Source organism: Poromitra crassiceps (genome assembly GCF_964638095.1).
Source record: "Poromitra crassiceps genome assembly, chromosome: 4".
Classification (NCBI taxonomy): domain Eukaryota; kingdom Metazoa; phylum Chordata; class Actinopteri; order Beryciformes; family Melamphaidae; genus Poromitra; species Poromitra crassiceps.
The window spans coordinates 67905907-67923930 of NC_139626.1; the positions used below are offsets into that span (position 1 = coordinate 67905907).

General features: G+C 44.7%; 1 protein-coding gene across 1 annotated transcript in view; it reads left to right on the top strand.

The window, feature by feature from the left end:
* The window catches only part of LOC310775921 (NLR family CARD domain-containing protein 3-like), an 88377-nt gene that overhangs the window by 52002 nt on the left and 18351 nt on the right, over window positions 1-18024 (top strand). The window contains exon 9 of the mRNA XM_083636043.1: window positions 17808-17978. Within this exon, the coding sequence (XP_083492169.1) occupies window positions 17808-17978 (171 nt within the window). The remainder of the gene's footprint in view (window positions 1-17807; window positions 17979-18024) is intronic.

The window sequence follows — 18024 nt, forward strand, 5'->3', positions numbered from 1 at the left end:
ATGTCCATAGGAGGCTGATGACATCACAGTCGAACAATTGCATGACATTTGCCCAGGTCAACTGCTGATCTACAGGTGACTACACTTTTTTAGAAGAGATCGATACACCCAGGTCAACTACTGACCTACAGGTGACTACACTCTTTTACAGGTGCATTAGCCCAGGTCAACTACTGACCTCCACTTGATTTTATGACATCACAACCTCATGACATCACTGATGATGTCACAATGCCTCTGACAGCACTGATGATGTCACAATTTATGACATCACAGATTACATCATTACTGGGACTTTGTGTCTCTTGTGTGTGTGAGTGTGTGTGTGTGTGTGTGTGTGTGTGTGTGTGTGTGTGTGTGTGATGTCACAATGCATCTGACATCACTGATGTTACAATAGGCTCTTTCACACACAGATCGCGCAAAAATTGCCGTTTAGGAGTCCCGTAAAGCCAGCCGCCTCGCCACAGAAATTGCTTTCACACAGAGCCAAGCAGCACGGCCACATTCCCGTGCTGCTGTGTACTTTCAGGTGAAATCCCCTGCTCCCGGATTGAAAGGCGAGCGGAGGGATTTCCTGCTCCTCCTAGCCCAAATGTATATTTTCATAGGTTAGTGTAGCCTAGGCTACTGTATGATGAACGAATTCATTCAACAATACTTCCCTCCTAGTCCGCTGAGCAGGGAGGATAGTGCACTCGCATGGTGGGCGGGCAGATCGATATGGTGTCCTACTAAAATTGGAACGATACACGACCGCCCGCATATCAAACAGCTGCAGTCTGCATAACGTTCGTCGAGGGAATAGTATAGGCTATAAATGCACATGACTACTTAACGTTAGTAGTTGAAGCTTATTATTATATCCGTTAATTGTAGCCTACCTACTAATGTCAACATCGTTTGAGCATAAAGCCTAACCGCACGGAGCATTCCTCCTGGCGTCCCTGCAGTCATGATTGTATAGGCTACTTTTTTTACTTTCACTCCTGCACTTTCTTGATATGAGGTGATTTCCCCTGTAATTTTTTTATGAATGAGCAGACCATTCGCACCTTTTCCGGCTCGCTGCGACGACCTTTCAAGTGGAGGCGGGTTGCCAGGTAACCCGGCGCTGTTACTACCTCCCGTCGCGGGACAAAAGGCGTAAAACAATTGTCCACCAAAGCGCGTTCACGACTTTCACATCGGAGGCGCTAATCCTATTTTCCGTGCATTTTTCGGCTTTCAAGGCCGGTGTGAAAGAGCCTAATGCCTCTGACATCACTGATGATGTCATCAGTGGGACAGACAGACAAACAAACAGAGCCCTAGCTCCCTTTTATATACTATTCACCTTATGTTCAGACCTTACAGTGGGCCAAATTCTTCCGGGCGGTCACGGCGCCAAATATGAAAGAACGTCATGAAAAAGAGAGTTGTTTTTGTAGCGGACAGCGCAGGGTGTAAAACAAAGAACGTAGCCTACTACTTTGAGCTCGGTACAGAGCAAGCAAGCGGAGTATCCACTGTTAGCCAGGTCAGATAACGTTATCGTCGACAATGACGAGCACTTTCTTGTAAAACATACCTGGACTCCAACAAAGAAAGCTTCAGAAGGTTTTCTGTCCTCCGAGCGCAGCTCGAGCCACTTACGTCTATAAGACCCGCAGACGTTAACGTAATTCCCTGGAATGCGAGAATTAACGAGCCAGTTACATGGCGTTGCATTCTTAGACATTGCTGTTTGCTTTTATTTGGTATGTTACACACAATTGGCTAAACTATTAGTTCATTCAGAGTTAGATTATATTGGAGCAGCCAGCCATTTTTTTTTCTTTTCTTTTTTGCCGGAAGTCGTCGAACGACCACACAACCAGGTCAAATGGGCGTGGCTACATAAGGTGAATACTAGGCATCTCGCACGCTCGATTCCTAGGCTCGCCCGCTGCGTGGGCTCGCTATCGCCATCACTGATGACATCATTAATGGGACTTTGTGTGCGTATGTGTCTGTCTCTTGTGTGTGTGTGTGTGTGTGTGTGTGCTGTCACAATGCATCTGACATCACTGATGATGTCACAATTTATGACATCACTGATGACATAATTTGTGTGTGTGTGTGTGTGTGTGTGCGCGCGTGACTGAATTTATGACATCACTGATGATGTCATCAGTGGGACAGACAAACAAACATTGTTTGTTTGTCTGTCTCCCTCAGTCTCCCTCAGTCTCTCTCCTCTCTCTCTCTTCCCCTCTCTCCTCTCTCTCCCTCTCCCTCAGTCTCTCTCGTGAGCTTCCTCAGTCACTGATGACGTCAGTCACTGATGACTGATGTCATCAGTGGTTTATGACATCACTGATGATGTCACAGTGGGATTTATGACAGCACTGATGATGTCATCAGTGGGACAGACAGAAAAATAGACAGACCCCAGAGAGAGCCCTAGCTCCCATTTATATACTGATGATGATGATAGATAGATAGATAGATAGATAGATAGATAGATAGATAGATAGATAGATAGATAACTTTATTTTGTGCTCAAAGTAAAAAAAAAGATCAGGTCAGACATAATAATGACGTCTGACTATTATATTACAGATACTACAGTAATACAATAGCTATCCTTAGCCTCTGGCATTAGCTACTGTAGCTGTTAGCTATGTTAGTTATGTGGGCGTAAAACAACACTGAATGACCAGTTTGAAATAACTGTTAACCAGTCACACTCTTTCCATAAAGCCCAGCAGCTTTGATATCTGTTGGCCGGTTGTTGATATGTTGATATTATAACAATATTGTGGTTTCTAAACTGTTTTTACGGACATGTGGGGAGACAGTAATGGCGGCATACTGTTTCTGGTATTTCCACTGTGGGCGGAGATATAGCCCCCTATCTTCCCACTGGCCTTAGGCGCAAAAACTGGCGTTAAACGCAAAAAACGCACCTTGCGCCTGCCTCGGGAAGATAGCAACATGGTTTTAGGCCCCGAAATGCGCTTTACGCCAAAGAGGCGTGGCGCAGTGCCAGAATAGGCCAGAATGGGCGTTTCAGCCTTAAATACCGGCCTAACAATATCTTCCCCCCTTTAGCGCTTAGCCCTTTTCAAAACCAGGCCTTATTCAGTGCGCCGCGGATATTACTGTGCCTATTTACGCACAGCTCTCCTCTGCCGATCTCACACTCTCTCCCCTCTCTCTCCCTCTCTCGCGCATCTCTATCTCTCTCTCTCCCGTCAGACAGGCACAAAGACAGATGGAAAAAAAGTTGTTATATCTAGTTTTGAGCCCCTGTCATTCAGAGGCTGTTGAGCCACATGTGAAATCTCCCAGCATGCATTATTGAGGCTAATACATTTCGACAAGAAATATCAACCAAATCAGCCTAAATTGCCTAAAGTGGTAGATATAAATAATGTTTATGTTCACACAACATGCAATTCTCGAACAATTCAATATTGGCCAAAATAAAACATAGAAATCCAAACACAACACTATGTGAAACATATATGTAATCCAGGTGGTATAATGTGATTTAGATGAGTGACAGCCATAACACGGTTCTACTGTGATGTCCTACTGTGATGTCTGCTCCAATAAGACTTCTTACTTCACATTTACTTTTACAATAAAAACACATTTATGCAATGCCTTTACATAATGTAGGCTATATTTATGTGCATCATCTGCAGCACTGGAGAAGAAAAGGTAGCGAGAGAAAATGATATCATTCTAATCTGGACAAACTTTCACCAATCTAATCTCATAGGGACATAGGGATAGGCTATATTTTTCTAGCCAATCCGTTGTAGCGTATTTACATGCTTGCAGTATTTAAACTGCAGTGAGATTGGTTTGAGAAGCATAATAATATGGAATAATATATATGGAGACAGACAGGGATGAAAGGGAGGGGCGGAGCTCAGAGCGCTTTGGTCGGCTTTTTTTTGCAATTGGAGCTTAAAGGGAAGCTTGTGATTTGTTTACTGCACTTCTCCAATGAGCAGGTTGTGCATAATTTTACGCTTAAAAGGCGTGGTTATAATGCTTAAGGCCGCGTGTAGCGGCGACACCAAAATATCGAGTGCGCTGGTCCACACCCACTAATATGCGCTGCGCCTGGCGCTAAGCGCAGTTTTTAGGCCGTTGCAACGATAGAGCCCAAAGAGTTTAATGAAGACCAGAGGTGAAGCCCGCGACAGCCTTTGAATGACAGTAATATTAGCTGCAGATTTGTATTTATCTTTTATTTTAGATCCAGGGCTATTCATAATATGGGCCTGATTTATTGTAAGTGGACATTATTGTTTGCATCAGAATTGTGACTTTTGCTCTCAATATCGCTTGAAGGTTATGAGAGTTTGTGATGTGTCGTCCTATTCATTACTGCAGGTCAATAATTCACTTAGGACTAAATTGATTCATTACTGCAGGTCAATAATTCACTTAGGACTAAATTGATTCATTACTGCAGGTCAATAATTCACTTAGGACTAAATTGATTCATTACTGCAGGTCAATAATCCCGTTCCCTCCATAGACTCCAGATGGTCCAAAACTCAGCCACCCGCCTGCTCACTCACACCCGGTCCCGCGATCACATCACCCCTGTCCTCCACTCTCTCCACTGGCTCCCCGTCAAGCAACGTATCGACTTCAAACTACTACTCCTCACCTTCAAAGCCCTCCACAGCCTAGCCCCCCCCCTACCTGACTGACCTCCTCATCCCCCATCACCCCTCCCGTACACTCCGATCCTCTTCTACTGCCACCCTCATCGTCCCCCCATCCAGACTCAAAACCTTTGGTGACCGTGCTTTCTCCCGCGCCGCACCCCGACTTTGGAACTCCCTCCCCCAGACCGTCCGAGACTCTCCCTCACTCCCCACTTTCAAAACCCCACTTAAAACCTACCTGTTCTCCCAAGCTTACAACCTCCCCTACCCCTGACCACCTCCTCCAAACCATCACCCTCCCCCCCCACCCCCCCCTGCCCCTCCCTCCTTGTGTTATGACATCATCAGTGAGACCATCCGAGAGGCATGATTTAGACACTTATGAATCCAACACAGTCTCACAGAAAATTGTATAATACCAACGTTTTGGACCAACGTTGCTATTTTACCATTTCGGCTCAAAAATTGTAAAATGGTAACGTTCTGAGATTTTAGGGTTAGGATTAGAGTAGGGGGACGGGTTAGAAACAGAAAATCTCCGTAAACCACGCCCAAACCACGCCCACTGCTGTAGACACATACGTTACCATTTTACAATTTCTTAGCCGAAATTGTAAAATAGCAACGTTTGTCCACAAACGTTGCTATTTCACAATTTTTTTGGAGATCGGGTTGTATGAATCATGACATCATCACCGTCTGCAAAACGTAGAACAAGCCAGCACACGAGATGTCCTTTCTTTTATCGTTTTTTATTTACCTCAGTCCGGGGTAGTGGGTACAGCACAAACAAGTTTCGGCACTAGGCCTTCATCAGTGTAGTACACCACAAGGCAGAAATGACGTTTAAGTAGCCTCAAACCGGAAATACAATAACAATGTCAAAGGACCCAAACAGTCAATACCGGTAAATATATACCATACACAGACGGGGTGCAATATAGAAAAATAGCAATATAGACACTTAGAAAATAGTAAATAGTAAATAGTAAATAACAAACCTTAACTCATTGAGTGCCAGCCACTTTTGGAGAACGGACGCTCCCAGTGCCAGAGTTTCAGAGCGTTTTCAGTGATTTCTCGAGGCCCACAGAATATTGTGTGATATTACTATGTAAACACCGAACACGCACAAAGAACGATGATACTCTATTGTATCAGCAGCAAAACAAAGTTTATTGATATCATTTTCCGTTCTTTAGTTATCAGCCGGAGAAGATAGGTCAAAAACAGAAAAAATTGGCGTTTCCATCTAGAAGCTGAGATATTGAGCCTTTTGTGAAATATAGCATTTCAAGCAAATCACTGACTCTGAAGCTAATATTTTCTGACCTGAAACATCTGAACAGTAATGTCCTTCAATATAACAGCACCCCCCCCCCCCCTCCCTCTACTGCAAACTCCTCCTCCGTGGGTGTGTCTCTGGTGGCTCTGCTCGCTCTGAGTGCTGCTTGTGTCAGGCGAGTCTCTGCTGCCTGGATGGCGGCCGCTCGTCGGGGCAGTCTGGATAGGGCTCGCTCGTTTCTGGGGTTTCGGTTGTGAGCTGTGAAGCTGCGTCCGATTCTGGGCTTTCTGGGCTTTCTGCTGCCCTGCGTGCCCCACCCCCCTCCTCCTCCTCCGTGGGAGTGTCTCTGGGGCTCTGCTGCGTTTGCTCTCGCTCTGCTTTTGCTCTGTGCTCTTTTTCACATCTTGACTACTGCAATGCTCTTCTGTCTGGTCTTCCCAAAACAAGCACTGACAGGCTGCAGCGAGTGCAAAATGCAGCTGCTAGGATTTTAACTCAAACTAAAATGCGGGATCATATCTCGCCAGTTCTTGCAGCTTTGAACTGGCTTCCCATAGCGTTGAGGATTACTTTTAAATGATTTTGCTTGTTTTTAAAGCATTACATGGTTTAGCTCCCTCCTATCTTTGTGACTGCCTGTCTGAGTATAATCCAAGTCGCTCCCTCAGGTCTTCTGCTGCCGGCCTTCTAAACATTCCAAAAGTTAGTGGTAAAAGGTGAAGCAGCCTTCAGCTTTTATGCACCCACTGCCTGGAACAGGCTGCCCGTGCATATTAGAGAAGCACCTTCTGTTGATCATTTTAAAAGGCACCTGCAATCTCTTTTTTACTCCCTTGCTTTCAACTGAATTTTATTTTTAGCTTGCTTTTTATGGTCTCGTATTGTCTTTTCTTCCTTGTTTTTATCCATATTTAGCACCATTCTGTTGTCTTCTGTTGTTTTTATTTTTGTATTACTGTTCTATTACCGTTACTGTTCTTGTTTTTTACATGATTTTTACTGTAAAGCACCTTGAGCTACATCTTATGTTATGAAAGGTGCTATACAAATCAAGTTGATTATTATTATTATTATTATTATTATTATTATTATTATTATTATTATTATTATTATTATCACTTTGAAACACAGTGCAAAACTTGTCATCTCAACACAAAAATAAAATAAAACTAACCGTATACTATACCATTATAGCAGCAGCCAATGACAACACATTCAAGCCATCCTAAAGTGCATTAGTGAGTGCAGTACAGAGTCCGGGTCTGTCTGTCTCTCAGGTGTAATAATCCCACAACGATCACGGCTTTAACAAGCATCACAGGCTGTGTAAACAGTGTAAAGTGGGCTCTCTGTAACTTAATCCCCAGAAGCTGCAGAAAGCGAAAGCCGAGCGAGTCGGAGCGGGTGGGGTTGGGGGGGGAGTGCTCTCTGTGCTGGCTGTGGATTCTCCTCTTTTTTCACCACTCTCTCTCTCATATTTAGGGGGACAAAATGTCCCCTTGCCCCCCTGCTTCCAGCGCCCGTGTCACTTGTACCTGCAGTCTAAGGGTGTATTCACACCTATCTCGTTTGGAGCAGTTGTTCCGAAACAGAGAGCGTTTTCCCCCTTGCTGCGATTCGTTTGGGGGAGTGTGAACACAGCAATCGCACTCGGATGCGGGACAAAACAAGCGGACCGAAATCGTCAAGAAAGGGTGGTCTCGGTCCGCTTTAAATGAACTCTGGTGCGGTTCGTTTGTGGTGAGAACGTGATCCGACCTCGATCCGCCACAACTGCAGGAAACAGTGTGCATTTTTGGATAAACCAGCTGCCGTAGTCAGCTGCGCTGTGCGTAATGGCCTGAAGAACGAGCATTTTTATCATTTAAAAAACAACATCTCCATTCAGATCCTGTTTTGGTGACTTGTGACTTGCATGGATAAACTTTGGGGGATTTTTGGATCATCACATCAGCAGTTTGAACTCATTCAACTTACCTCTGGTCTCCATTCAATAAATGAAAACAAGTTGTGGTAATCAGAGCCAGCCTTCTTTGTGATAAGATTGTCTGGTTCAATCAGACAATCAGACTGATTGCATGTCTTCCTCGATCTAAATTTCTGTAGGCTACTATTAAATGATTTATTCATATTTTATTCCTGACAGGACAGGTGTTCATATAGCCTATGTGTAGGCTAATCCTCTGAAGTCTCCGTGATAGTAGCAGAAGTTGCGAGGGTCTTTGATCTTCTATCTCCAAATTCCCGATAAATAAATACATAGGCTACATAGCCTACATAAATAAATACATAAATAAATAACTTTCTCCCTCTCTCTCTCTCTCTCTCTCTCTCTCTCTCTCTCTCTCTCTTTCTCTCTCTCTCTCTCTCCTCGCACGGGGCACGCCCGACATATAGCCTACTATATATATATTATTAATTAATACACAGGACAAGATGTTACTATCCCTTGTGCTAAGATCCGAGGAAAAACACATTTAGAAGCCCAATCCAGAATAAAACAAGCTAACAGGCTAACAAACTAATAAAGACACAAATCACCAGTTACCTACCCTAGCCAACAGCAGTATGAAGCATGTCATTGGGGTTTTCAAGTGGGCACCTTCCTTCACCGATGTTTCGTTAAGTTAGGCCCACGACACCTCAAGAAGGCTTAACGGTGTAATCCAGCGTCCTGGAAATACCCCCCTCCATGCTACCACCGCACAACTGCATATTACCTCACTATCTAAGCCTAGCTATCCAGGTCGGTTCGGTATGACATTCCTAACTACACCACCACTGTCAATGATTCAGCCCTGTTGATGCGGACCGTCAATCATGACCAACAACAAACAATCGATCTTACCTTAGCGAGCTCCCCAGCTAGCATGTTTCCTCCTTAGCCACAGCCATTCACTTGCTCATTCTGCTGCCTGAGACATGTTGCTAACCGCAAGTTTCAGGCTCCGTCCCCGAATTCCCAACTCAGTTAGTACGGCAATAACGGACTTTGCCACAAAACCACGGCAGCCCACCTCTACAGGCCGCACTCGAGCCCTCCAACCTCGCTGCTCTGCCTCTGCTGCCATTTCAGCATACCTAGCTTTCTTGCGCTCATAAGCCTCCTCAACTCGATCTTCCCACGGGACTGTGAGTTTGATAAAATAAACTATCTTCTCTACCTCAGACCACAGTAACACGTCCAGACGTAGCCGGGTGCTAACTCTATATGCTGGGATGACTAGCTGTTCATTCAAGTCAACCCTCATTTCCCAGGCTCCACCTACACTTAGCTGCCCTAACTTGTGCCTGACCTTAATTGGTGTAATCTTTTCTCCCTCACGTACAAATTTGATCTGTCTAGTCTCTTTGCTAGCAACTAGAGAATTTACTTCTAGCCGCTTTTCCTCAACTGCAGCTGCCAAACATTTCAACACCTGGTTGTGACGCCAGGTGTATCGCCCCTGGGAGAGACTGACCTTACACCCTGACAGTATATGGGCAGGCAGTAACGGGCAGGCACCATCCTCGCCCAACCACTGATTTAAGTTCTGGGGAGATGGCAGCACATCATAAGTAGCCCCTAGAATAAATCTAATTCTGCTGGCCTCCATGCTCCACAACTCTCTCCACTTGAACTTTCTCTTCTCTACACTCTTCCAGTTCACCCACTGTCCTTGCTTTGCCTGCGATACTGCCTTAGTACATCTTACTGCCTCCTCTTGCCTATGTACTTCTTCAACTACCATCTTCCTCTTTTCTATTACTGATGCCTTGTTCCACACGGGTTTCCCTATGCACAACCCTAAGCCTCCACGCCCATGCTGCACCTGACCTATGATATCCCTGTGTCTAAGAGCTGACTGTGCTTGCTGTACTGCCTCCTTTGGGTTCCACTTCCTCCCTGTTTTAACTGTGGGCGCTACACTCCTAACCACTGGATCCTTTGACTGAGTCAGAGTAATTTCCAGTCTAACCTTAGCACACTTGAACTCCTCTGTCAGGCTAGATAATGGCAATTCCAATATGCCTTTCCCATATAAGGCTACACTGCTTAGGCAGCGTGGGACTCCGAGCCATTTTCTAATGAATGAGTTAATCATCCTTTCTAGCTTTTCTACCTTTGAAAGGAGAACCTCATACACTGTCAGTGGCCACATCAACCGAGGCAACAATCCAAACTGCAAACACCACAACTTTAACTTTCCTGGGAGCCCTGACTTGTCTACTTGAAATACCTTGAATCATTTCCTGCCTCACCTCCTCAAACTGTCCCTTATCACTGAGACTTGCATCATACCATCTTCCCAAACTCTTGACTGGTTTCTCTAACACTGTAGGCACCACCTCATCATTTATAACAAACTTCTTACCTACTACCCTCCCTTTAATGATTGAAATACTCCTGGACTTTCTTGGCTTCACTTTCATTCTAGCCCACTGCAGATTACTATTTAACTTATCCAACAATCTGCTAGTACATGGAGCGGTTGACGTCATAGTCATCCATGTATGCCCTAATTGGAGGGAGCCGCAGCCCTCCCTGCAGCCTTTCTCCACCCACTACCCATTTTGAAGCCCTAATAATGATCTCCATTGCCATGGTAAAAGCTAATGGGGAAATTGTACACCCTGCCATAATGCCTATCTCCAGCTGCTGCCAAGCTGTAGTGTACTCTGCTGTAGTAAAGCAGAGTTGAATATCTAAGAAGTAGGCTTTAACTAAGCTCTTTATACTACCTGGCACTCTAAAGAAATCAAAGGCCTCCCATAACAGACTATGCGGCACTGAACCGAAAGCATTAGCCAGGTCCAAGAATACTACATGCAGGTCTCTTCTCACGCCTAGCTGACTGGATTTGGTGCCAGATCATGCTGGTGTGCTCTAAGCACCTGGAGAAGCCTGGAATTCCAGCCTTTTGCAGCGAAGTATCTATTAGCCTATTCTTTTCTAGGTAACTAGACAGCATCTGTGCCACAACACTAAAGAAAACCTTCCCTTCAACATTAAGTAGACTGATAGGTCTAAACTGACTTATCTCTAACGAGTCCCTTTCTTTATGAATGAAGATTCCCCCTGCTCTGCGCCACGCCTTAGGAATAACCTGCTTCTTCCAGACTACCTTCATCAGCTTCCATAGAAACTGCAACACATCTGGAGCACTCTTATACAGCCGGTAGGGGACTCCATTAGGACCCGGGGCTGAAGAGGCCCTTGCACATCTCACTACTTCTTGAACTTCTTTCCACCTTGGTGGGCTATCATCACACTGGCTCTCTATTTCACCAATAGGTGGAATATCAGCTGGGACTGTCATCTCTCTAAACCTTTCCCTATCTTTGTGAACCTCCTCCAAATATTCCTCAAGCTTCTGCTTAGGTACCATAAGGCTACCATTCTTCTCCTTACTAAACAATGACTTCACAAATCTAAATGGATCCTTATAGAATGCTATTCTAGCTCTCTTTCTTTTTCCTATTTTTCCTAGTGCACTCTGCCCTTCTTAAAACTGCCAACCGCTCCCTCACATCTGACTGCAAGCAATCAATGCCTTCCTTCTCAACCTCTGTAGCTTTCCTCCACTGCCTCTTAAGCTGTCTTCTCTCCTGGATAAGTCTATTTATCTCTTGTTGGCGCCTACATTTAACTACCTCACCCACTAGTTTCTTCCTTTTCTCAAAGACGCCAAACCTTTCCTTACCATAATCATAAATACGATCTCCCATTTTCTCCAACTTACTCTCAGCAGTTCCTTTAAGCTTCTCTAACATCCTAACCAAATCACTATTGATATCTTCCCACTTCCTACTTTCCGCTGCACCTGGCCACTTAACTCTAGGCTTCTGACCACTAATCTTCTCCCTCTTTGGCTGGCTGGCCTCTCTGCTTTCCTCGGTGCTAGGACCTGCCTCAACATCAGGGGTGCTGATGTCCTGCGAGCTGTGGGTTACTTCCTGTCGCTGGACTTCACCCGACTGACTTGATAAACTTCTTAAGAAATAATTATCAATGCGGGGTCCCTGTGTTCCCTCTACCAAGCACCTCTTCCTGCCTTGATGGATTCTAAGGCCCTTTAAAGTTGTTACCTTCTGCCAGCCACACAAGCAAACCTGACGCTTCTTCCCATCTACATCTGAACTAGTGGCTTCCAGTGACATGTTTTCCCTACTCATAGTCAAGTCCGTGTAGTCAATAACCGTGTCAACCATAGGTGAGTCATCTTCCGCCCCCGCTCTTGCAGACTCTAGGGGTGTTTTTACATAATTCCGTTTCGTAGCAAGTTTGTGTGTAACCAATGGCCTATTGGCCCCGGTGGGTCTAATCCCTCCTGTCAGCTGTCTTTCCATGCTGTCACTACGTCTTTACCTAGTTGTCAGCTGCACTATTCACAACAGTCACTAGCCTAAGCTAGCTTTAGTATTAATTAATACACAGGACAAGATGTTACTATCCCGTGTGCCAAAATCTGAGGAAAAACACATTTAGAAGCCCAATCCAGAATAAAACAAGCTAACAGGCTAACAAACTAATAAACAAGACACAAATCACCAGTTACCTACCCTAGCCAACAGCAGTATGAAGCATGTCATTGGGGTTTTCAAGTGGGCACCTTCCTTCACCGATGTTTCGTTAAGTTAGGCCCACGACAAGAAGGCTTAACGGTGTAATCCAGCGTCCTGGAAATACCCCCCTCCATGCTACCACCGCACAACTGCATATTACCTCACTATCTAAGCCTAGCTATCCAGGTCGGTTCGGTATGACATCCCTCACTACACCACCACTGTCAATGATTCAGCCCTGTTGATGCGGACCGTCAATCATGACCAACAACAAACAATCAATCTTACCGTAGCGAGCTCCCCAGCTAGCATGTTTCCTCCTTAGCCACAGCCATTCACTTGTTCGTTCTGCTGCCTGAGACATGTTGCTAACCGCAAGTTTCAGGCTCCGTCCCCGAATGCCCAACTCAGTTAGTAGGGCAATAACGGACTTTGCCACAAAACCACGGCAGCCCACCTCTACAGGCCGCACTCGAGCCCTCCAACCTCGCTGCTCTGCCTCTGCTGCCATTTCAGCATACCTAGCTTTCTTGCGCTCATAAGCCTCCTCAACTCGATCTACTATCTTCTCTACCTCAGACCACAGTAACACGTCCGGACGTAGCCGGGTGCTAACTATATATGCTGGGATGACTAGCTGTTCATTCAAGTCAACCCTCATTTCCCAGGCTCCACCTACACTTGCCCTAACTTGTGCCTGACCTTAATTGGTCTAATATTTTCTCCCTCACGTACAAATTTGATCTGTCTAGTCTCTTTGCTAGCAACTAGAGAATTTACTTCTAGCCGCTTTTCCTCAACTGCAGCTGCCAAACATTTCAACACCTGGTTGTGACGCCAGGTGTATCGCCCCTGGGAGAGACTGACCTTACACCCTGACAGTATATGCCTCAGTGTACATACACTAGATATATATATATAGCCTTCTATCATATATATTTTTATAATCATATAGGAAAATCTATGGGAATTATTTTTTCCATCCCAAGAGGCTATTAGCCTACCGGAGTGTCTCCTTGCCAATCCAGGAGGCTTGGCAATACTATTTGGACCGTTTGATTTGTGGCTGTGTGAACACAAACGAACCAAGGCACAAATGCAACAATTGTATCAATTAAGTACCTGAATCGGAACAAAGCAAACAACCTACAGGTGTGAATACACCCTCAATGCGGCCTAATTGTGTTATCTTTGTGTAATGAAGTAATGTTTTCAAGTTTAACACTTGATTTTTCTGAGGACCCCCTGGGCCCACATTGAGAAGCACTGGTTTAGAACATTGAGATATATATATGGAGAGAGCATACCTATCTTCTCCCTGTATGGGTAATACCCATAACCAATACCCATTGGGTATTGAAGCCCAAATCTTCTCAGATCAGAGAACCAGAGTCTGCGCAGTAGCTCTTTTGGGTTGAAACCTCAGTCTGAGCCCCCCCCCCCCCCCCCATCCCCTCTAAACTTTCTCATGTAGAGCTGCTGTTTCTAGATTTGCGCACAGTGCATTGTGTAGTCAATCCTCTCTAGCTCTGTAAATATGGCACTTTAAGTTCTAATCATTTTTGTCTCGCCAAAGGTAATCATGTAGATCCCCACTATGGGGTCAGTTTATCAAAATGACGCCTGTACGGAAATCTGAATTTCGTTGTCGGAGATTGCTCCTAGCAGCCAGAATTTGATTAACGTTATGATTTAATTCATTTTGGAACAAATGTTGGTTTAACAGGTGAAATCGAACTGAACCTTTGGCTCCGGTGTAACTGCTTCAGTCTCTCAGTCGGGTTGTTTTTCTAACTAAGGGACTGTTCGTTATTTATGAGAGGGGGGGTATGGTGCAGAAAGGGGGAGGGGTATCAAATATTTTTTTGAGTATTGAGTATATTTTTAAATGCGTTTTTTCATTCCAAAATTCGTGTTTACTCCCCTATTTATATCTATGGTTTATCTGTATGGTGACTGGACTCCGCTCCAGACCGCTCGCCGCCCGATACAGATTTCACCCGCTCGCTCAAAAGAATAAAAGAGATAAAAAGGCCAGGGTGTTTCAATTTGCCTTTAAACGCCTGGGCAATGGGCATTGCTCACTACAAATAACATGAGCTCAGCAGAGTCGGCTGCATGCTCGTTTCTCTTCCTTCTCTCTCGCAGCAGCTGGCAAGAAAATAGTGGGCGTGCACATGAAGTCTTATTGGAGGCTGGAGCGGACATCACAGTGCATCAGTGTCACTCATCCAAATAATGTTAAATCTGCAAGGGATATATATAGCACCTGGATTACATACATGTTTCACATAGGGTTGTGTTTTGATTTTTATTGTTTTATTTTGTCCAATATTGAAATGTTCTAAAATTGCATGTTGTGCTAACATAAACATTATTTATATCTACCACTTAGCCTATTTAGGCTGATTTGGTTGCTATTTCTTGTCAATGTATTACCCTCAATGCATGCTGGGAGATATCACATGTGGCTCAATTAGCCACGCACCGATGCATTCTGTTTCGAACATGTTGTGGACTGAGCGGTACTGAGCGGGTGATCAGCTTTATAACTAGGAGATGAGGCCGTTATTGGGCTGGGTACTAAATGTTATATGCCCCCTGGACGGCACGGTGGCTCAGTGGTTAACACTGTTGCCTCACAGCAAGAAGGTACCGGGTTCGAACCCCGGTCCGTCCCAGGTCCTTTCTGTGTGGAGTTTGCATGTTCTCCCCGTGTCCATGTGGGTTTTCTCCGGGTGCTCCGGTTTCCTCCCACCGTCAAAGAAAGACATGTATGTTAGGGTTAATACTCCTGTCAGTGCCCCTGGCCAAGGTACTGGCAAAAACAACTGGAGTTGGTCCCCGGGCGCTGCACAGTGGCTGCCCACTGCTCCTAGTTCTAGAAAGGTTCCTAGTAGAGGATGGGTCAAATGCAGAGGATGAATTTCCCCAAGGGGATAAATAAAGGATAACTTAACTTAACTTAACTGCCCCCTCTCTCCCCCGCCTGCCCCCTCTCTCCCCCGATGTCATAGGGCGCTATCAAACGTAGCCAAATCATTGGAAAAGGTCATATTTTCTTCAGTAGGCTACTACCTTTGGTGTGAATATGATAAAGTGTGGTTATTTATGGTGGAGGGAGGGTCATGCATTTATCTCCAGTCACTCACGGAGGGACATGGAAAAATATTTATAGATCTTGGGAGGGTGAAGGAAAAAATGAAAACAAAGTCGCCCCTGCACCATACCCCCCCCTCTCATAAATAACGGACTGTCCCTAACGTTATCCAGCTGCCTGTCTCCATAGTCAAAGCACTTCCCAGAGATATCCATATAAATACTCTCCTCGTGCTTCACCCCAAATAAAACCTCCAGTGTCTGTTTGCGACAGGCTAACCCGTTAGCTATTAGCTAATGGCTGTTATTGTGTAGGCCTAATTTTATACGCGGGAGTTGTTACATTATAAAACACATTTCCTGGCATACGCAGGCAGTTGGACAACCTGGTAAGTTCTGAAAATATGTGTCTGTCATTCCAGCTGTCGTTATCGGTTGTTAGATTGTTGGTAATGTTATGCCGACATTAAAGAATGAAGCTAAAAGCCGGATAACACAAGCGGCTAATGCAAGCTCACATCCGTTAAAACCATTGATGTATTAAAATAACCGCTAACGTAGCTGGAGTAAGTAATAAAACACATCATTTCTGAACTTACTACTTCAGTCCCCAACCAACGTTACTTCCTCGCGCACCTTTCTCAAAACAATGTCCTTTTTATTGCGGTCCATCGATATACAGTCTGGTAGACAGATCAAGCAGTGTCTTCCTTCTGTTTTACCAAGCAGTGTCTTCTCTATGTAACCTAGATCTATAGGTGAAGAGCCTGTCCAGCCAATGACGGCTTGAGACTGGCTGCCACAGCTGTCAATCATCCCTTTGTATATGTCAAACTAATTAAAAACAAACTGATCAGAAAAATGACCACTTGCACAGGCATTTGCATGATAAGAACTACATTATCTAATATATAAACCACCTTTGGGAAAAAAGTATCTGATGTGTACTGTGATTATTTCGGTTGTCCATTTCCCCATCCACTAACATGATGAGGCGGGCCTTCTGACCTATACTGGATACAGCCGCCAGAGCGGCGATCTAACATGCAGCAGCTTCACTGAACGGGATATCTTTTATATGTCGATGGTATAGAAGGATGGATCAAGAGAGTTTGGATACATTCGAGATAAAGAGATTGAAGGGAGAGATGAAGGAGGCGAATAAAGAAATGTTCTTGATATTAAAAGTTAGATTAATCATCGTTCATCTTAAAAGGTAAACGCTAACTATGAATACATGAATGGTCATAAAAAGGGGATTACAAAAGGCACGTATTGAGCAGGCTTGGAAATTAGCAGGGGCTCGGGGGCAAAATGCCCCCAAAAAATCTAGAATTGCCCTTGGAGCTGGGGTGACGGGGGCTTTTAAATGCCCTCATAAAATAAAGAGTTGAATACTTTCTGTATTATTCTGCATTTGCAAAGCGTGACTCGAAAATGGTCAACTAGGCATCCATACAACCCCCACCCCTCCTCCTACTAGCGTTATGTACCTCAGTGACAGGCAGCACAAGCTAGCTGGCCAGCTAGTTCACTCATGTTTTTGCCAAGTACATTAATAACATGCCGGACAATCATTGTTGTTGAGATAGGAAATGGGGATCTTTAACTGTGATTGTTTATGAACTTTTAGAAATAAATTATGCTTGGATAAGAGTCATTGATTGGTATGTCATGCTACATAGGTACAACTAAAGTATTTCCCAACATTTGATAAAATTGCCCTGGAAATGATCCAAAATGACCCTGAAATATATTTCAGAGGGGCAAAAATAGCCTTTGTTTAAAAAAGTTAATTTCCTACCCTGGTATTGAGTGATGTGTGTATTTCTTCATAGATTATTATCTAACCTCTTAATTTTGCTCTCAAAATGCACTAAATTGATGCAGTTTAATTTAAAATGTAAAACAAATAAGAAATAATAATAAAAAAATTCCGGGGGAGCATGCCCCCGGACCCACCTGGAGGGTCCGAGCTCCCGATTTTATTTTGCGCGCCCCACCTTCTCGAACCAACGTTACTCCCTTGTGTTGAACACAATCACCATGACAGTTATTGAAAGTTATCAAGCTGCGTTTATTTTGAAATCACGCAAAAATGTAACTGAGATAATTATCAATATTGTTGTATCACTCAACACTGCAAACTATTCACTGAAGAAAATGCTTTGGTGTGTGTGCGTGCATGTGCGTGCGCGTGCGTGCTTGTCTTTGTGCAGGCTGTCAGGCTGTCTGCTCACAGAGGAAGGCTGTGCTTCTCTGGCCTCAGCTCTGAGCGCCAACCCCTCCCATCTGAGAGAGCTGGACCTGAGCTACAATCATCCAGGAGCCTCAGGAGAGCTGCTCTCTGCTGGACTGGAGGATCCACACTGGAGACTGGACTCTCTCAGGTATGGAGAAGCAACATCTGCTAGAAGGCTGAGAGTCACATACACT